Source organism: Clupea harengus, chromosome 14 (assembly GCF_900700415.2).
Source record: "Clupea harengus chromosome 14, Ch_v2.0.2, whole genome shotgun sequence".
Lineage (NCBI taxonomy): Eukaryota > Metazoa > Chordata > Actinopteri > Clupeiformes > Clupeidae > Clupea > Clupea harengus.
The window spans coordinates 26,198,925-26,221,168 of NC_045165.1; the positions used below are offsets into that span (position 1 = coordinate 26,198,925).

A 22,244-nucleotide genomic window follows, 5' to 3' on the forward strand; every position below is an offset into this window, starting at 1 on the left:
CACACACACACACACACACACACACACACACACACACACACACACACACCAGCATACACTCACACACTCGTGTGCGCCCTCTTGTGTGTGTGGATCAGGCTTGCCAGGCCGTGACATCATCGTTGTTTCCCACTTGCCGATTGGCCGAGTGGAGCTGTGGTGTGTTTCTCCAGACTGATGCTGCTGCTACTGCAGCAGACACACACACACACACACACACACACACATACAAAGAGAGACACACACATACAAAGAGAGACACACACTCCTCCACGGCACGTTTCAGAGAAAGAAAGAAGGGGAGGGGAGTGATAAGCCCAGTTCCATTAAGGAGGTTTCTTTACCACAGGCTGCACGCCGGATTCTGTGCGTGCGTGCGTGTGTGTGTGTGAGTGAAAGGAGCAGAGGGAGGAGAAAAGAGAGAGGAGGAGGGGAGGAGTAGAGTGGAGAGGGGGAGGAGGGAGGTTCCATCTCCAACCCCCCGCCTGCTCTCTGTGTTTTCACGGAAAGCTGTGGCCGGCTTGCCTCCACTCCGCTTCCTGAAGGAGGAAAGGAGAGGGATAGATAGGCAGCCCTATGTGTGTGTATGTGCGCGCGCGTGTGTGTGTGCGCTCGTTTTTGTTTTGTTTTTTCATCCGAGAGATCCCGTCCTCCCTGTGGATGTCATGCTCAGATGTTAGCACGTCGTGCACACACTGACACACACACACACACACACAGAAGCCCTGATGAAGGGCACAGCCGGTGATCGGGGCTGTGGAATAGAGAATGGCCCACTTTAAGGACGTGCCTCTCAAAAAGACCACCTCTCTCAACTTGGTGACAGGATTCTTCCAGTACCTGCGCGGTAAGTGGGACAGACACCTGCCTCCTGCAGCTCTCTCTGCTGTGTATTCCTACGGGATGAAAAATACACATTTCAAATGGTCTTTTTATGTGTGAATGTGTGTGTGTGTGTGTTCAGGTATTGATAATGGCCTGTGGTTGTGGATGAGGGAGAATCAGTGAATGCACTGAACATCTGGTGCGCTTAACATGTTCAGGGCTGTCTTAAAGGATGCTGTGCTTTGTAAACATGGATGTGTTGCCTGTGGGTTGCTGTGTGCATGTTCATTGGTTGGTGTCTATGTGTCTGTTGTGTGTGCATGTGGGTGGGTGTGTGTGCGTGCGTGTTGGTGACATGCTCTTTTGGCTCTGTGTTTTTGCGCATGTCATTGGATTAAAGATGGCTCATGCGTGCTGTGACCGTGCCGGCATATGTGTCTGCCTGTGTGTGTGTGTGTTTTTTTGATGTGTGTGTGTGTGTTGGGGGTTGTCTCTACCATGTTGCTTCTTAAAATGTGTTTACTGTACTGAGGCTTTGAAGCTCAGAATCTCAGAAGTTATCTCTTCCTCCGTAAATCGTCATGTTATTTCTGACAGTACCGTGAGGCAAAGCTTTTAATATATTTTTTTGTGAACCAGGCTATTCTTATCCCTCAGCTCTATTTCTGTCTGAGTTCCTTCATCTTGCTGAAGGGTGTTTCTGTCTAGCATGGCTGTGGTCATCTTTACATCATCGTCATCTTCGAAAGCCATTGCCTTTGTTTGCAACTTTTAGCATCTAATATTTGATAAGAAGCAATCAACCAGCTATAAAGTGTTGACCCAACATTGTAACACTTACAGTGAGGGATAATAATTTGTTTGGCTTTTCTTTAATAAATCAGATTTTGTATCTGCCTCTCTAGCTACCTGGAGAGGTCTTGAGATTTTGTCAAGGGTATTGTGGCATTTATAACAGATGTGCCTATGTCCTTATTGCCCCAAATTAAAGTCCCCAATAGTCAGGGTGTGTGTTGTGTGTGTGTGCTATATTATGTTTGCTTTCTATATGATATATCTCCATTGTGAGCTTGCATCTATATGATGCTTGGGAATATGTTCACACCTATGCATTTCTGTGAAGAACAACATATCAGAAGAAAGCCCCTTGTTGAACTCAGCTCAGCTCCTTGCCTGACCTCTGCTCTGACTGAGAACATCTGACTCCCATCAGGGCTGTTCCATTGCAGTGTTAGCTGCTCTGTGGGCACAGATAGTATATAGTCCAGTATTTAGTTAGTTACTGCTGTATTACTTTATCTTTGTTGTGGTTGACTTTTTTGTGGTTTCATGATTGTTTTCTTCATTTGTGATTCTTTGTTGAACTTGCCCACTCATCTACCTGCAACAGTCTGCTTCCATTTACACCAATCCCTTTTCCACCACACACCAGCTCCCTTGTATCCTCACACCTGTGTGCCTTTACATCTGCGCCCGGTCCATTAGGACCCACTTCTGCCTGAGGACCAATACAATGATTGCATTTATCAGGAGATTTAAACGAGTATGAGCTGTGTGAGCATTTCACCTGGGTGGCAACCCCTCTCTGATAATATGTGTGTCTCTGTTTCAGATGAGCAGGAAGTGGTCCAGAAGAGAACCTTCACAAAGTGGATTAACTCCCATCTGGCAAAGGTACGACTCCCTGTGTACTGGCTTTGCCCTGTTCATGTCCTCTTAATGGACACTTTGGATGGCACCAGCAAGTATGCTAAGGGGTGCACTGAAGTATGCACACCTATTCTCTTTCTAGTGCTATTCATGCTCTTTATATTATACATGGAGTTTCCACTCTTAAGAAGGTCTGAACACGCTGTGGAAAATACACACAGTATAGTAATTATAGAAATGTCTTCCAAAGCAGCAACTTAAACAAGAATCACTTAAGTCTCTAGATTTCTCACTTATGCCCATCATGATAGCTGTGTGAGCTCTACCTATGAATCTGTAGAATGGGAATGTGGCATTGGATCAGTCATCAGATCGAAGCCTAGTTGAGCTGTACATCATGCTATTACTGTATACATGCAGATAGTGCACCTGTGCAAAGTGACAGAGCAGTGTTGATGTGTGGAGGTAGGATGGAGAGATATGGGTACATGGAATGAGGTGGTTGTGGGAACTTTGGCGTGTAGATAATGGCTAGATGTGGAGAGGTTGCTGCACGTCTCTGTCTCTCTGTGTTGTAGCCTTTTAGTCAGGGATCCCAGGTCCAGGAAGCTAAAAGTCTTCCCCAGTCTGTTGAGCCAGCTGTCTGGATTTGCAAAATAGGTCAGTGCCCAGGTAGAACTCACCACCCATGAAAACTGCTAAATCAGCGCACAGACTTAGGGGGAAGCAGGCAAGACTGGAACTGAATTCAAGTTGAAAGGTGCTTTATGAGCGTGGCTGTTCAGATGCAGTGTTGCCAAAGCCTTCGTCAAAGAGATAATATAACAATTATGGAATGATTATAAACTGGAATGAACACAGTGACACATTACCAATAGCAATGTGGAAAAATGGAAAGTATATAGAAATGTGAAAGAAGAAAAGGAAACGTTTTTTCGCGTAAACACACATTCTTTTACTGTACGAACCTAAAAATGCCCAGCTTTGCTGGTAGGCTGTGGGCTCTGGGGCTGCAGGCCTGTGAGGCAGTACTTAGGCAGATAGAGCTGTGTGCATGATGGCTGTGTCAAGCTCGTGTGACTGGGTGGTCGCCTCTGTACGGAAGTTAGATGGCCCTGTGATGGCCTCATCAAAACTGTGAAAGCGAGCAAGTTTTGTGCTGCAGTGTCCTGCTTTATGGAGGGGCCGAGGCGGCATGGAGTGTGTGTGTGTGTGTGTGTGTGTGTGGTGGCACGGCCTCTGGAACAGTATCGCGTCTGGCCTGTTAGCCGTGAAGCGTCTAATGAGCTCGCTGACCCGATGCCATCACGACTCTGAGATGTGCACAGAGCATCCCTGTAATCCCATAGAAATAAATCACCCGTCTGCACCGAGTCAACGTGCCACATAAACTCCTCTTAGCATTCAAATGATTGCAATGCAGTTAAACTTGCCATGGTCAAATGATAATATTATATGATAAACTGATAATAACAGCCCTTGTGGTGGCTCGCAGTGAATGTGTCACTGTGATGCCATCCCTCCCCGTACAGAAGAAAGGCTTGTGTTGTGGTCTGCAGCAGGAGAAAGAGCTTTCAGAAACAAGCAGCCACTCAGACACAGCGAGAGGAGTGGGTGGCATATGGCAAGACCCAATGGTGTTTTGGAGGAATTTTAATTTCACTCTTTCATACCATACTGTACTGTACTGCACTGCACTGTATTGTTTCGCTTCTGTATTGCTGTGTCTTTGAGAAAGAGAAAGAGAGAGAGAGAGAGTGAAAGTGGATATTTTCATTTGTACAATGCCAGTGTGATAAAGCACTGGCTTTGATTATGGCTACCTACTCAGACGGTGGGAAACTGCATGTAGATTGTGTTCCCAGCTCTGCTGCTATAAGTTGGTGTTCAGGGTATTTTTAGCCTTCTGTATATGTACACTACATGGTGCCTATTCAGTCTGTAAAAGCTCTGTGATGGTGTGCTTGAGACACTGTGGTTCTGCTAACAGTCAGGACGCATTATACCCAGAGACAAAGCTCAACTGCTGAGAGACAGGTACAGATCACACAGCAGCGGGGTCGTGTCACTCAGGGAAATGCTGAGGGAACTTGTGTTGGGTGTGTGTGTGTGTGTGTGTGTGAGAGAGAGAGGGAGAGAGAGAGAGAGAGAGAGAGAGGGGAGTACATTTGGAGAGGGCAGCCCAGTGCAGATGGACAGGGTGAGTGTGAGGAACACATCCCTGTGGGAAATGTTCTGCTCCTGGGGCGCTGGACGCTCATGCCCAGCTCTTATTAGCAACACGCAACACACTGCCACACAGTCCTCACACATGCTGTAGCTCTTATTAGCAACACGCAACACACTGCCACACAGTCCTCACACATACTGTAGCTCTTATTAGCAACACGCAACACACTGCCACACAGTCCTCACACATACTGTAGCTCTTATTAGCGACACGCAACACACTGCCACACAGTCCTCACACATGCTGTAGCTCTTATTAGCAACACGCAACACACTGCCACACAGTCCTCACACATACTGTAGCTCTTATTAGCGACACGCAACACACTGCCACACAGTCCTCACACATACTGTAGCTCTTATTAGCAACACGCAACACACTGCCACACAGTCCTCACACATACTGTATTATCAGTTCAGAAATATCATATAATATCATATAATATAAAGTAAAATAGCTTGGCTCTGAATAAATAAATGAACAAATGTTCACCAATAGTGACATAGCCTGTGTCTATCGGTGGTTTCATTGTGATCCTCTAGCATCTAGCATCTGAATTTTCCGTAAGGTGCGAGACTGCCCGTGGAATACAGAGTAGCAGTGGAATGTCATGGAATAATCACACAGAGTCACAGAGGAACATGGCAGCACAGAGAAAAGAGAGCAAAGGTCAAACTACAACAGACACACTTTTAGAACGACTGAACGTCTGAACAATAGATGATAAAGTAGTCACGCCGAAAAATGGAAACAAGAGACAGGAAAGGTGGGAAGAGCATCAGCAGGATTCCCCTCCATGCCGACTGTGCAGTTTATGAACCGGCCGACCATGGCCAGAAGTGTGAAACAAGGCGTTAGGTCCCTCCTGACTACCAAGCAGAAATGGCGGAAGCCAAGGGAAATGAGAACCAGGGCAAAAGTGTAAGGACTGAAATCAGAATGACCTACACTGTAAACCTGAACAAGTTCAGAGTACTTAAAACTTTTGATGTAACCGATTACATAATACAATTTGAGTACATATATTATTATTTTTAAGTAAACTTAACTTAAAAATGATACATCGGCTAAACTGATTTATTTTGTTATCGTTTTCATAATTTTTAAGTTCACTGAACTTATATTCAAATATTTTTATACTTAAATCTTTTAATCTCTATGTACTAAATTATTTTCACTCAACAACACAAAATAAAATTAAGTTTTAAGCCTTAAAAATCGAGTAAATAATACTTAATAAGCTTACTTTTTTTAAGTTAACTCCGCTTGATTATTCTGAGTAGGTAATACTTAAATAGCTAACTTTTTTTAAGTGAGCACTACTTATTTTCAATTATTGACCACATATACTGATTTTCTGGTTCTGTTTACAAACTGACTTCAAACTGAAAGTTACTCTACAAGAAACATTCAAATCTATGTAAGACTCTATTTAAAAGAGTGAGATGAGAAAAACTTAAGAGGTATCATATCATTTATTTTTCTTGTAAAACAACTGACAAAATAAAAGATTACATCAAAGCTTTAAAGAACAGCGTTACAAAGTTAACAAGTCAACAACAAATCGTTTATTTCAACAAATCATTTTTTAAGTTGAGTAAGGACGGTTTCAGAGGTTTGTTGTCATCCAGACACATACAAAGGTTCTGTATGAGAAGGTGTGCGTGAGTTTTTTGGGATATTCTAAATTGAAAGCATATGTCAGGCCAAACAACAACATAAATGCCTCAGAAATCCTCTGCACCCAATTCAAAGATGTTCTCGCAGCTGAAGGGGTCAGGACCCGATGTAAGGAGATCAACAGGAGCATCATCAAAATCTGGCTCCTCTTCCTCCTGCAAAACACCATCAATACAATTACCAGGAGAGTTTCAATGGAAACACTTACAAAAAAACTGGCAATTAATAATATATAGTATCAACTAATATTAAAGTTTCAGTAACAAACAAAATGTGATCACTGTTGTGCAGTTAATCCTAGACATACCTGAAGGTCATAAGCCTCAAGGATCACCCGTAGCACCTCTGCTGTCTTGCCAGTGCGTGATGCCTTCTGCTTGTACACACAAATATCTCCGTTGGTTGACTCCTCTTATATGTCTACATCAAATCGGTTTGTTGTTTAAATGCAACACGAATGCTGTCAGGGCAAAAAGAATATTGTAGGTCTTAAGTAACTGAAGTTCTCGACCATTATTGTTAGCTTGCTGCTAACGCTTTTATCCATCAGATCCATTAAAACACATAGAAGCCAACTAGCTGCTAAAAAGTTACATATAACATTAGCATGCTGATATGAATTATATGGTGTTTTTGTAGAACATGAGTTGTTCTCAACATAAACAATTGATCGTTGTTTACTTTGCACATGAACATATTTGGGGGGAAATAACCCACTAACTAGTTATTTAGCTCTTTAGCTTCCTAGCCGCTAGCGCCAACAGTCGTGCAACTGAACTTGCTACTTGACAGCCAAAACGCGATTACTCAATAATAATTACAAAGAGGGAAATTCGCCACTTCTTATCGCAATTTCACTTGCTCCCGCAATTTTGTCGCAAAAACACCTAAAAAACACTGTTTACTTACCAGATAAGGACGCTTAGCAGCGACAGGATTACTAAAATATCTCCTTTGGTGGGGTGACCAGACGTCCTCTTTTACCCGGACATGCGTCCGGCAGAGATTGCAAAATCGTCCGAGATTTTGCCTCGTCGGATATTTGTGTTTCTCTGGGTCCTTCACAAACTAGTTTTACGCCCTTACAAGTTTAGGAAAGGGTATCTCCCTTACGTTCCACCTTCTAGCACAAGCTCTGTCTGTAGCGAGAACTGTCATTGGTCGACCGGCCTCTCAGTGTTGCCAGATGCACGATAATTATCCTCCAAAGACGATCATTTTGAGCATTTAATATGATACTTCACCATTTCCAATCTGGCAACACTGAGCACCGTGCCGCTTCCACTAGTTGCATTGTTTACAACAGCACATGACATCTGCATGTGGAAAAAGTGTCAAAATTCCATCGCGGGGGGAGGGGGCGGTGTCATCTGTGTGCTACACACTACCACGCCCCTCCCGCGACGAAGTGTCCTCTTTTTCACAAACTCAAATATGGTCACCCTACGAAGTTGGTCGACTCCTCTTCTACAGGAGGAACATGCTTATAGAAGTCTAACTGATACTATACAATTATTAAGTCTGCTGTCTCTGTCTCTCATCACAAGATCTCTGATTCTGTTCTGAACACGTCCTGCAACGACGTTGATGACGTCAGACGTCACGTTTGAATGAAACTAAAAAAGTATGAGTTATCAGGCAATGTTTACTCAAACAAATGCATTCCAATACAATTAAAACGTCTTCACTTGCTCAGAAAACTAATACATTTAAAGTTGGGTCAACTAAATACCAGGTTTTAAGTACTGAATACATAATGTTAATAAGTTAGTAGAACTGTTTGGGTTTACAGTGTAGGATGTGCTGGTCTTCCAGGAAACAGAGACAGGCTGAAGGAGCTCTGAGGATGGAGGGCACATAATAATAATAATAATAATAATAATAATAATAACATGGTGAGAGTCTAGGGTGTCGGTTGGAATGTTGCAATGACAGCGATATTAAACGAGAGAAGAGGCCTTACAAGATCAGTAGGTGATTTTTTTTAGGGATTAAAAGCACACATTCCTCAAGCCTTGGGACTCAGACTGTTTGGAAGATGGGCTGCCAGGATGAGATTTTAATCAGCAGAGGCAGGTAATCGCAGCCAAAGAGGGATTTAGCGTGGCTGCTGTGCTTAGACAGAACATCTCAGCAATATACCTAATGGGCGCTTAATCAAGAATCGACACACCAGAGGGCAATAGCAGTGATCTCTGTCAGGCAATTTCAACAGTAGATGTGTTCAACACAGTAGAGGTGCCTTTTACTTTGAATTATTTTATTTAAACATGAAGTGTATTTCCTAGAAAAATGATTTGGCCTTTCCAAGTTAATAACCCACTGGTGAAAGGCACTCGGTAGAACCCTTGCAAAACTAGTGTCTCTCTCCATAGCTTTATAGCAACCTTCTTCCCAGTACTCCACCTAGATTCCTCCCCTGGCTGAAAAAGAGAAAGTTTGGTCCTTGTAGCTTGAAATGCATTTGTGTTGATACCCATTCTACGATGGTTTCAAGCCCAATCTTTTGTAGCTGTGATGAGGGGGTTAAGTAAGCCCCTCAGTATCTAACTCAGGCTGCGTGAGGGGGTTAAGTAAGCCCCTCAGTATCTAACTCAGGCTGTTGTGAGGGGGTTAAGTAAGCCCCTCAGGATCTAACTCAGGCTGTTGTGAGGGGGTTAAGTAAGCCCCTCAGTATCTGACTCAGGCTGTGTGAGGGGGGCTCTTGAATTGCCTCTGAGCCACTCAGGTTGCTGACTCACCGTGGTTGCTGTTGTCAGGGACTCCCTCCATTGGCCTAAGTCATTGAAGCTGGGGCTTTAAGTATTCTAGCCAGCATGGACCGGCCTGGCAGGTTCTTTTGTTGGTGAGGGTACAGACCCACAGTCGGTCAAAGCTTCAGAAAGTTTGGGAAGAATCTAAGTAATGCTGGCCATGCTTTGCAGAGGCTGCAGCGAGGCATTATTCACGGCTTACAGACATGAGGCACATTCAGCATACCAATGGACCAGCTGGGAGCTCCTCTACTCTCACTGCCTATTATCAAAACAATGGATGGCCATAACAAGGAGCAGAGAGGGAGATAATGCAATGAAAAGAGACATTTCACAAAGAAAGTTTGGCTCCATTTGGCCTCAGTACTCCTCAGTACCCTTCCAGTCTCTTAGCTAGGGAGGGGAGACCTTTGCCTTGGAGCTTGCTTTGGTGTTCGACAGAATCGACAGAAGTGACTGCTTTCATTTAAACATATATGCAACATCCACCTCTCATCTCTACATTTATTTCACTACTTTCAAGCACATTCAAGCCTTACTTGTTCTCTTATTGTCATCTAAATGCAATGAGTGCCATGGTTGTAACGTGTTGGGGAGAGTTGTAAAAGTGGGCGAGGACAATTGTAACATGCCAGTTTAAGGGGTAAAGTCAAATTTAGCCATGCCTTATTCAAACCAAAATAGTGGTGGATAAATAATTCTAATTCTGACATTTAATGTAATGCTGTAAGTTGTAGTATTTACAGAACCCCTTTTCAAAATGCCAGTAAGATTGTCAGCCAAGTTGCATACAGCTAATACTTATACTAGCATCTATAGCAGAAATCACTGATCACAACTACAAGTTGTGTTCCTGTCAAAACACATCAATTGTGCTGTTAAAATCTTGCACAATAGTTACTAAATTTGCCCCACAAAACGACTTTATGATGAGACATAACCTTTGACAGAGATTAAGGCACAAGCTGAAATTTTAAATGTAGCATACTGATGCCATCACAACCATTGTCTGTGAGTTTCATTGCATTATGTTTGACACAAGCTGAGAAGTTAACCATGCTACAACCTCCCCCTTTTTCCAACTGTATGAGGTCTCCCCTATACCGAGAGGGAGACAGTTTGTATTAAATGGATCACAGTTATTCCTCTTCAGCAGACACTCTGTCCCGCTCTCTATCTCTATTTCATTGTATCGCGCTCTCTGGGATCAAGAGAAAGGTCTTGGCGCTGTGCTGGTTTGAATCAGTGGAAGGTGCTGAGAGTGTCGGCGTGGACACCCTCAGCTCTTATCTAACGTCCTCTCAGTCCGACTCCTCAGCCGGCCCATTCACCCAAGATGCTTTATGGGGGAGCAGAGGGACTGTGAACGTTATTCATATTGGAGTGGAATTGATTGGGTGCATGTAGGTACAGGGTACTAATCCTGCTTAGGAGAAGAGGTGCTTATCACAGTTGGAGTGGACAATAGGAACAGGGACACTGAAGAGTTATTTCAGGGATTATATGCAGAATTCACTATTCTATTGTTTCAATAATCTATTAGTATTGTGTCACGTAAAACATATCAGTGCGGAACGATGAAGGTTTCTCACATGGTGATTGATGAAAATAATAGAGGACCTCAACAACTTATCTTGAAGGTCAGTCCTTGGCGCCGCTCCAACGTCATCAGAGGAGTGTTTCCTGTTGTGTAGATATGAGTGTGAGATGGTCGGTCCAGAGCTCTTACACAGCAGGGTTCTGTGTTAAAAACCACCCTGCTTGCCCTTTCAGTCCCTCTGATTTACCATCAAGGAAATGATCACTAAAGGCATTTTGCAGTCGTTTTGCCTTTAAAGGTAACCTCCAGTATTTTCTAACCTGGGCTCTGTTTTCCCATCTTTTTGGGTCCAAATTTTCATTAGGGGCGAAAACGATTTTGCAGGTCCATCACTGTAGAAAGTCATTTTCTACAGTTTCTACAGTTGAGGTAAACAGACACCGGTTTATCTCTGTAGGGATCTCTTCCATGTTTTCAGACACTTATGATAACATTATAAGCCTGTCAGTGGTGAAAACAAGCAGTTTACTTTGACTCGGATGCCTGCCCCATAAGATTACATTGTAGCTGCGTTCTGCGATTGCCAGTTCTAGCATTCTCACTCAATACTGGACTGATTCGGAAAGTTTTTTTGTCCCTAATAAAAATTTGGACCCAAAAAGATGGGAAACATTTTTATATCACACACAGCTGTACACATGTTCTTACCTATTACACAAATCATATTATATCTGTCACTAGTCTAAATGCATTCTGTGTTATACGGACTATTTAATACCATCACTTCGTCTAGATATTCCAGTCCTAAGATTACATGCACCTGAACGGAACTACCAGGATCAATTAGTCACACAATTTTCCCTTTCATATTGAAGTGTCCTAGGAATAGATGTGGCCTGAAAAAGAACCTTTCCATGGCTGTTGTTTCGAGTTGTGTCATAAATACTTCATGGTGATACGTCACTATTTCTTCAAGGGTTAATAAAAAGTGAGGAAAAGTCGATGACGTTGGAGCTGAAAAAAGGAAAAAAAAGCAGAAGAAGCTTTTAGTCCTACCTCACAAGGGACGTTCCTGCACTGACTGCACTGAATGGCTGATCTCTGGCTGTTTTACTAGCATGTTGCTACACTACGCTCTTATTTTGAAATAAGCACCTCTACTGGGCTTAGACAGCCAGACCCTTCAGCCAAACATGGCGGTCAGACAGGCAGACTGCCATTGTGGTGTGTGCAAACCTGCTCAAATCAAATTTATGAAGGTTAAACCAGTCGAGCCTTCAGGAAAAGGCCCAAAGTTCACTCTACCATGGACAATTCACAGCACTCCTCATCCTTGTTCTCGGGGAATCCGCACACACAGGGCTTTCTGACTAGTAATACTCAAATCCTCCTCGATGTGACACAAGGGGATGGGTCTATTACTGTCCACTTCAGTGGGTTTGACATGCATCTCTGCCCGCAGGTGAGCACTTGCTTAACCTAATGTGGGGGAGACAGAGGGGAAGTCAAGGGGAACAAATGAAGTGGAATTCAACCTGGGGTAGCAGTAGGCAGCTTCCATATGTGTGTGTATGTGTGTGAGTGTGTGTCTGTGAGTGTGTGTGTGTGTGTGTGTTTGTGTGTGTGTGTGTGTGTGTGTGTGCCATTATGTTGCTGATGGACAGAAGAGACTTCTTTGATAAATATTCACAGGTGAAACAAAGCTTTACTCAATTCAGCATTTTGAACACAGATTCTCTCCCTCTATCCCCACAGTGCAAACCTCCACAGAAGATCAACGACCTGTTTGAGGACATCAAGGATGGGGTGAAGCTGCTGGCGCTGCTGGAGGTGCTGTCAGGACAGAGATTGGTGAGCGTCTGCCTCCTTCTGTAATCATCCTTGGCATCTCCTTGATATTGGCAAGGGCTTACAGTTTAGTACAACAACATTAAGGAGGTAACAAATGGACAAAACTGTCAAACAAACATCTAGGTCTTTAAATAATTTGGGGTGGAGTATTGAGGGTCCATGTCCAGGTTAAGTTTGATTGTTTTCCACCCCATTTCTTTATAGAAACCTTATAAAATATAATACAGTTTAACTGGAAGGGATGTGGTGTTTTGAATTTTGAAAAAAAAAAAAATCTTTATCGCTTGAGGAGAGAGGTGGTGATGTTATGTTTTTTTGTATTTGAGTGAGTATGGACCTAACTGTGAGTTATTGCTCTAGTTACATAGAAAATGAAACAAGAAGTACAGGATTTTAAATCAGTTTTAAATCTGTCAAAACGTCTTGTGAAATGTAACCTCTGCCAATGATAGTTGATGTAGAATGGAGATGGATAGGATGGATCCTCTCCTGGCTTTAACTGTGAGTCCCGTGTGTCTCCTCTCAGCCGTGTGAGCAGGGCCGCCAGCTGAAGAGAATCCACTGGGTGTCCAACATCGGCACCGCACTCAAGTTCCTGGAGGGACGGAGGGTAAGGAAGGGGCCCACAGCCCAGATTGCTGTTTCCACGGCGCCAGAGCTGCTGACTAGTCATGTATTGCTGGTGATTCTGTAGAGCTGGGGCGTGTTTCTTCTATTGGTTTCTGTTTTAATGGAGGTATATGAAGGCAAGGCTGTCATGCTGTCATGTTGTATGATGTGTCTTTACAGAAACTGTATGTCTTCAGTCTCTGGGCTGGTGCTTTTAAAGTATTTCACAAAATCTGCTGAAGTCCAGGGCTGATTTCTGATTAAGTGCTATTCTTCTATAAAACTAGAGTAGCGTACAAAGCAGGTTCCTTCCATTCAGGGGTGATATTTTTGTATGGTGTTTCTTTCAGCTCAACCTGTTCAGTGGGCTTTTAAAGTTATAGAAATGTCCCTTTGCAGTGTTTGAAAGAGTAGCATGACTACATTCTGACTGCATGGGGCCTAATTGACTGGCTGTGTTGTGGCCATGTTGCATTCTAGGTGGTCGTATTTGATCACACAGCTTTGATTAATGATACATCACTTCCTGTCTTTAACTCCGCCCACTCTCTTATTATGCCTCAGTCACTGTACAGAGGATCTCCGGTCAGTATTGCTGACATCACATCCTGTTCATTCATCTGCTTTCTGATGCTGCTAACTGCATCCGTCTGAATAGCCTGGTCCTTTTTCATCCTGGCTGATGCTGATCGTTCTGAACTGCATAATTTAAGTTATTAACACATTAACATATAAGTGAAAGGTTGAATGATGTGATGCTGTTGCACATGACGAAGAGGGCAAAATGAAGTCATGCAGTACACAATGACATTGTCAGGAGAATGAATCGTTAACTTTATATGGTGTCATGTTTATGAAAGGCTGAGTGCTGAATGATGAATGATGTATAGCGATAATATCATATGTCGGAAGGAATGGCTAAAAGCATGTCGGAAAGAATGGCTGAATGATTGCATACTAAAACCAATTAATTATGCACAGAAATGCTTTGATGTCCTGTTTGATGCTACCATTGTGAAACATCTTAATGCACTGCCTCCTATCCCAGCCATACACTTGCTTGGCAGGCTGCATTATTTACTGCACTGTTGAATGGCCCGTACAGACCCTGTCAGAAAAACCACACAAGCGCGTCCATCTTCTGGAATGTAGCCTCTTTGACAAGAAGTATATTCGATTGCGGTTGATTTGTTGGCGACAGAAAAGAGGTCTCTCTGTCTCCTGTGCTTTTGCACTCTTTGCCCGGCCTGCTAACGCACCGTCATCGCTCAAATAAGTCATCAGCTTGCTGCACCAAACCGCTGGCTATGGTTGCTTCCTGAGAGCGGGACACCAGAGGGTCAGCAGAGCTGAATCATCAATGGTGTTAAGTCCTCTAGGGAGGTGACTGTGTGCCCCCACGAAGAGACTGTCACGTCACGTCATTTGACTTTCATAGTGTTTGGGCTTAAGTGCATGCCCTTGAATCTGAGGGTGTCCTTTAATTGCCATGTAGTGAGTTTCATTTTTCTGTTTTCTGTTTTTTTCTGGTTACAGATCAAATTAGTCAACATAAATGCCACCGATATCGCTGACGGGAGGCCATCTATTGTCCTGGGCTTGTTATGGACCATCATCCTCTACTTCCAGGTGAAGGCAATAGATTATATCCTAAAACTATCACTGTCAGTAGTTCACTGTAAATTTCCACTATGCATCTGGAGCACAGAAGGCCTTTTAAGCTCCGATGCTGTTTAAGTATCTATGTAAACACTGAGCCCAAAAACAAAGCATTTAGAAGTAATGCTAATAAAATTGCTAATTTTCTCATTCAGATTGTAATCAGTCTAAATAATCCAAGGTTGGCTTTTCTGAAATTGCAGAACACTTACATGCTATCGATCTTTTTATTACATCATGTCTCACGGCTCACGGCTCACGGCTCACGGCTCACGGCTCACGGCTCACGTCTCATGTCTCATGTCTCATGTCTCACGGCTCATGGCTCATGTCTCCCCTTCTCTCTTCAGATTGAGGAGCTGACCAGTAACCTTCCAGCTCTGCAGGCTCTGTCCTCCAGCGCCTCCTCTGTGGACAGCATGGCCAGCACTGATGCGGGCGGCAGCCCCCCCATGAAGAGGAAGGTGGTCACCAAGTTCCAGGGCAGTGCCAAGAGGGCCCTGCTGAGATGGGTGCAGTGCACTGCGGCCAAGTATGTCAAGAGTCCCAATACACACACACACACACACACACACACACACACACACACACACACACACACAAACACACACAAACAAACACACACACACACACACACACACACGCACACACACACACACATACAAAACTGTATCACCCTCCCCACCACTCACAACTTTAAACAAATGATTTGAAGTTTTGAAAGTGATGCACTTTGACAAGTGCATCATGAAGGCCTGAGCAGAGGCGCACGTACAAAACTCCATTTCCCCCTGCAGCCGCCTGGGTATCGAGGTGAAGGACTTTGGGCGAAGCTGGCGGAGTGGCGTGGCGTTCCACTCCGTCATCTACTCCATCCGCCCTGATCTGGTGGACATGGACCTGGTGCGAAGGAGGGGGAACCGTGAGAACCTGGAGGAAGCGTTCTCTGTGGCCGAGACGGAGCTGGGCATCCCGCGCTTACTGGACCCTGAAGGTACTTCTCCTCCCTCAGTCTCCTGTCTGTCTGTCTGTCTCGCTCTGTCGTTCTGTCCCTTTATTTCTCCACTCTAGTTTCTGTCTCTCTCCCTCTCTGCCTTATCTCTTCCTTCATTTTGTTTGGTTTGGAGGAAGCACCAGTGGTTGGGCTTTAAGATATCTGTGTTGACTTTATCATACTTTACCCAGTGGCTCTTCCTAAGTTAGCCAGGCTGTGGAAAATCCTGCCCTACATTGGCTGAGCAGAGCGGTTTACTGCTGGTTTTGTTTACTGAATGGTCCCTTGTTTATTGGCGAACTGTTTCTGGGGACTAAAAACATTGCAAGCAGACACTGCACAATTATTTTAGGGATCAAAGTGCTCAGGCCTCATTAGGGTGAGTGTGTATGTGCGTGTGTATTTGTGTGTGTGTGTGTGTGTGTGTGTGTATTTGTGTGTGTGTGTGTGTGTGTGTGTGTGTACGTGTGATTCACAGTCCCTTTAGTAGGCCAGTCTGCATGGGAAGCTGGAGCCAGAATGTAGCTGAGCTCTGGCATCCCATAATGAGCACACTGCCATGGCGACTGAGAACCAGGCGGAGTTATGGGAGTAGAGGGTCAGCAGCCTCATAAGATGAGCCCCCAATTTGTTTTCCCTGAAGCAAAAACCCACCATGACATCCAAGCTTGTGTTCATTGCTCCGTCTGTGTCGCAGTGTGGCGACAGTGGTCATTAGATGTGGAGCTCAGTGTGTAGTTGACTGTTGGATTATGACTGGTTTCACTTTCCCTCCATTTTAGTCACAAGCCTGTCACCATGGAAAGGATTTGTTGCCGCAACCACCATACGTCTATTTGTTCAGCTTCCCTGATTTGTCAGACTCATTCCAGCAGGCATTTCCTAGATGATATTTCAGTGATGTGTGTTTGCTCTGGCTTGCATACCCCGCTCTTGTCTGTTGTTGTACAAATATCACATTTTAAAACTCACTAGAACAAAGTAGTGCTTGTAGTAGTATCATTTATTCTGACATTTGCTAATGACTTTTCTCATTTTTACCTGGATGGCTGATCTTGCAGTAATAGGATATTTTCAAAATGAAATGCCTAGAATGTATTAAAGTGCAAGACGACTCCTCACTGGAGTGTTGGTTGTTATCAGTGGCAGAATGCTGTGACACATTGCCTGTTGCTCCTCATACAGAATCCCTGTGTTAGTATTCCAGTGAGATGCTGTGTATGCGTGTGCTTGTGCATTGCCTGACAGGAGACTGTGCTGCAGTGGTGTGTGACCTGTCTCTGTCTTCCCTTACAGATGTGGATGTGGACAAGCCAGACGAGAAGTCCATCATGACCTACGTGGCCCAGTTTCTTAAGCACTACCCAGACCTTCACCAATCCGAAACAGATGGACAGCCAGAGGAGGTACTCAGCATCCCACTCGTCCTATTGGCTCCCACCACCTGTCTCTCACAACACCCCACTAAAAATACATTAATTTGTCATGGTCGCGCAGTGTTCAAGTTCACAGTGTTCACAATGCTGACAATATGCTATTACAACCTATTACTGTCTGTTCATTATAGCCAGGATGCATTTTATAGGGACAGTATCCCAGGGGCAATTTGGTCAGGTGGTAACCAGTGTGAAGAACTGGCCCTGAATCCCTGGGCAGTGTGTTGTTGAAGTTCACTGAGTTAAAGCCAGTGGTGAGAAGCAGGCCATTACAGCATATGGAGACCTCTTATTTTAGTCCTAGAATAAACTATCATAACCCAACGACCAACATGGCCACACAAATAGTATGTACACCACTTTTTGTGCACTACTGCTTTCATGTGCTTGTGATGTATTGCACTCGTGCTCTGCTGTATGTGCTTGTCTTCACATGCTAATGCTTTGGTTGCTTATGCTGAGGTGCTAGTTTTCACCACACTGTAATTCCATACAAGCTAATGATGTGCTCGTCTAACTCAGAAGTAGGCCACCTGGTTTCATCTACAGCACCGTACACACTCACTCCATCTTTCATCTCTTTCTCACCCTGTCTCGTGTCCGTATGTGTCCGTATGTGCGTATGTGTGTGTGTGTGTGTGTGTGCGTGTGTGTGTGCGTGTGTGTTTGTAGCTGGTTCTGCGCTCCATTCCAACCTTTGCTCTTTCTATCCCCACGCTGCAGGTAAGGGCTGAGCTCTCTGAAGCCGGCATGAGCTTGAGTGCTGTGTGCGCTCCCACTTTGCCTCCATGCCACCCCTGCTGCTGCTACATCATAACCACATGCACCAGCAGCAGCACCACCTGCCTGGGGCACCTCCTCCACACATTACTCATCTGTTAATGAGGACGGGGTACCATAGTGAGCTCTTGTGTTTACCTCAAAGAGATGCTGTGGGGTGCGTGTGTGGTAATGATGTAGCTATGCAGGTAAAACAAAATAAAACAATGCTGGTTGCAAAGTGGGTCTGTCGTTTCAGACACATTCAAAAACTGCAGTGCAGCTTTCTTTCTGCATTACTTCTGTCTTTCTCACTGCTAACGCCTGGACTGTGTTGTTGTTTGCGTCTCTCTGTGTGTCTTGCTTTCCTGGACAGTTTGATCCACAGGATATAGAGCTAATGTTTGAGGTATGTTCTATGGAGTTCATATTGTAGGTACAGGCTTTAGAGCAGTGGTTCTCAACTGGTTGGGCCCTGGGACACACAGTTTCCCATGGTCATTAAGTTGCAACCTACATTTTATAGAATTCAAACTATAAAATAAATATAAACATGCATCTCCCTGCATTCATAGCACATTAGCCTAAGTCTGACATCAGATCAATTTAAAATATTTTTTTACCACACTGTTGAGTTATCTGGGGACTATTAGCTTCACCTCTTGCCCAACTTGATGTTACAAACGTCACGTTATATTCTTCATCAAATTAGCTCGTTAGACAAATCTCAGTCATATGCTAACGGCAAATTATGAGAAAATATGTCACCCAGCAATATTACTACAGTAATTAAGTAAACATTTTACTTTTCTAACAGCATTAAAAATTCTAGCACATTCAACTAGTCTACCAGCGGCATCCTATAGACAGTTAGGAAGTTGAAGATCGCCCCGCCCACATTACAGCACTACTCCAGCCAACACTTTGGACTCTCATACCTACAGTAGCCTAGCCTAGCCTAGCCTATGCATCTGCTGCTCACGCAGAACTTTCTCTGCCTCTTTCCGAGAGCTCCCCCTTTTCCCTGTGTAATTGAGGAATGACTCAGCTTCAAAATTAAAGCTACTATGTACATATTTTCTACAAAAGTAGTTGACATTCTGAAGGAAGAGAGACTCTCTGTGACCCACCCGTTGAGAAACACTGCTTTAGAGGCTGTGTGAGGGAACCACCCCCCCCCCCACCCCACCCTAAACATTATTTGTGAGTAACCTCACAGCTAGGTAGCCTCACATATCATCAATGGCATGAAATATGAAAGCTAATACAACTCTGGTGATGATTCATATTGTCAGACATTAAATTAGAGAGCCACTGTCAATTTAGTGTTCAGAGGTTTGTAGGCAGGGTTTGTATCTGTACTCTCTTCTGTCATTTTCTATAGATTTCTATGTCTCAGTCACAGCCTCCATGTTTGCCACTTGAGTACTCCTTGTCCTGTGTTTGTTGTGATTGTAGTGGCACATGTGTTGTGCAGTTAAGAGCAGAGTGATGACAAGTGATGGCTCTCTCACCTCTCTATCCGTCCTCTCTTCCCCCTTGATCGCTCTTTCCTCCTCAGAGAGAGGAGAGGAGGGTTCTGCGGGAACTGAAGAACTGGCTGGACCAACTAGAGAGGGACATCCTGAGGGTCCAGGGGGCTGAGGGGAGCCTAGCCGATAAGTACCAGGTGAGTCAGACCAATGGCAGATAATTCACTGTAAGATACTGGTAAGTCTAATGTGCAAAACCATTATGATGACAAATGATAACACATTTCACTTTAACCTGACCATGTTACTGTGTAGTGTTACATTTCTGTTTATCTTATGTCTGTAGGAACTGGAACCATCTGTTGTGATGCGGTCATATGCAGTTGTGGTGTCTTTTTAGGCTCGTCTCTGAGTGACTGAGGAGCTGATTGGTTCTTGTTCTGTGTTGTTTTACAGGCGTTCAAAGGCTTCCGAGTTCAGTACGAGATGAAGAAAAGGCAGACGGAGTCACTGCTGCTGCCGGTGCACCGGGACGGAAAGCTGTCTGTGGACCAGGCTCTGGTCAAACAGGCCTGGGAGAGAGTGGCAGCTAGAGTAAGAACCTTTTAATGCAGACAGAAAACACTCACTCACATACATACTTTCTCTCTTTCTCTCTCTCTCTCTCTCTTTCTCTCTCTCTTTCTCTCTCTCTCTCTCACACACACACTTTTACACACACTTACACACACACACACACACACACACACACACACACACACACACACACACACAGTGAGAGAGAGAGAGAGCAAGAGAAACAATAGTCTCACACACACTGTCAAACCATGTTTTGGTATGCGTCCACATAACATGATGTGACAGAGCAGGGTTGCTGGCTTCCTCTCTATTTGGCCGCGACTGTGATGTTGACTCACTGGGGCAGTGGGGTATTGGGAAATACCAAATAGCCATCAACCAGAAGCACTGAATCAGATTAGACATGTGGGAGAAACAATATTGCAGCGTGATCTACGAATGAACACAAAAGTAACTGAGTAATGAGCTGTGCTGTTTCGTCACCTCTGCAGCTACTGGACTGGCACATCCACCTGGACAAGTCCCTGCCGGGCCTTCTGGGAGTTATAGGGGCGTGGCTTCACCGGGCAGAGATCGCCCTGAGGGAGGACATACCCCTGCAGCAGGCACATGAGGAGACCGCCAATATCATACACAGGAAACTGGAGCAGCACAGAGTATGTTATGGAGAACATTCTGGAAAGAAATCCATGTCATGGCTACATTGGCACATGAATGTGAAAATGTCTTGCGTTCTTAATTGTTGTACAGTATTTAATAGTTACGGCATGTCCTCAATTGTGCATTTGTGCTTCTATGTATATATTTGTGTGGATATTTCTTTACGTGTTGAATGTTCATGTGTGTTTGTAGGAGGTGCTGAAGAACCTAGAGGGCCACAGGCAGGCCTTCCAGCAGATCCACAAGGACCGATCTGTCAATGGCGTCCCAGTCCCCCACGAGCAGCTGCAGGACCTGGCCGAGAGGTGTGGTGATAACTGAGGCTTCGTTATGGTCTGTGGCATGACAGAGGAACATGGAAATGGATATCTGATGTACAACTTCTGGTTATCTGTTACAGGTTTAATTATGTGTCCACTTCATCTCACGTGCATGTGATTAAACTGGAATTCTGGGAAATGAAGTACCGTCTGATGGCTTTCCTGATCCTGGCCGAGTCAAAGCTGAAGACCTGGATCGTAAAGTACGGTCGAAGAGACTCCGTGGAGCTGTTGCTTCAGAATTACATTGTGAGTTCACCACCCTGACAACCACCTCCCTCGTAGACTCACTGATAGACCTCTGAAAGACAAACTCACCACCAGTCTATAGCCTGTGTTCTACAGAACTATCATGTTTCCAGAACCAAACAATCTAAACCATAGACCCGACACCTGTAACACAAATGTGATCGGCAATGCGGATCAGTTCAGTTAGAAGCATCAGGATCTTTAATGCCCTTTCCTTCCACGTTGCTAGTTGCTAAATACACTGTAAGCTGCCAAAAGATCATTTTAGTGAAGAGTGAAATTATTATTGCGAGTCTCTAACTGTCAGAGATAAGTGCAGACAGAGCTGTGTGATGAAGGAGGACAGAGCTGAGTTTTTGGGTCCAGTAGAACATTCCCTCATCTCTTCTGTCTGGGTTGTCTTAACAGGCTTTCATCGAGGGCCACAAGTTCTTTGAGCAATACGACACAACATTCAGGTCCTTGAAACAAGCTGCTGATGTCTATGTCAAATCTGACAACACAGGTAAGCTGGCCACCATTTTCTATTCCAGTTAACACTGTGTGTATGAGCATGTGTATGTGAGTGTTTGCTACTCAGTATTGCTAATTATCTCTGGACGCCCAATAACAGCATTTGTTTCCTTCTGTTTGTGAGTGTGAGATGAAATTGTTTTATTTTTCAGCCTCATGTAGGAGACAGGCTAACTGTCCGTTTCATGTTGTAGGCACTAAGAACAGTAGGAGAGGTAAGTTAGCATAGCGCTAAATGAACCTTCTGTAGGATGTAGGGTACCAGTAGTCTCTCTGTCCTTGCAGGCTCAGCTCTTCATTACAATCTATGAAAAAGAAAATCAATTAATACCACACTTTTCTCTGTGATGACTGCACTCTCTAACAACTGGGATGGGGGTCTCCAGCTAACTGTTTATGGACCAGCTACAGATGACTTTGTTGGCCTTTGTGCACGGTGCACTTGCAAGCACATAATGTGGTACA

General features: G+C 44.3%; 1 protein-coding gene across 1 annotated transcript in view; it reads left to right on the top strand.

The window, feature by feature from the left end:
• Positions 1–270: 270 nt before the first annotated feature.
• The window catches only part of syne1b (spectrin repeat containing, nuclear envelope 1b), a 100,819-nt gene continuing 78,845 nt past the window's right edge, over positions 271–22,244 (top strand). Inside the window, 18 exon segments of the mRNA XM_031580345.2 lie at positions 271–847; positions 2,438–2,499; positions 12,434–12,529; positions 13,056–13,139; positions 13,703–13,723; positions 14,675–14,767; positions 15,148–15,329; positions 15,595–15,791; positions 17,088–17,197; positions 17,900–17,950; positions 18,363–18,395; positions 19,548–19,655; positions 19,915–20,052; positions 20,529–20,693; positions 20,890–21,002; positions 21,098–21,266; positions 21,675–21,771; positions 21,974–21,994. Coding sequence (XP_031436205.1) covers positions 769–847; positions 2,438–2,499; positions 12,434–12,529; positions 13,056–13,139; positions 13,703–13,723; positions 14,675–14,767; positions 15,148–15,329; positions 15,595–15,791; positions 17,088–17,197; positions 17,900–17,950; positions 18,363–18,395; positions 19,548–19,655; positions 19,915–20,052; positions 20,529–20,693; positions 20,890–21,002; positions 21,098–21,266; positions 21,675–21,771; positions 21,974–21,994 — 1,819 coding nt within the window. The 5' untranslated portion in view covers positions 271–768.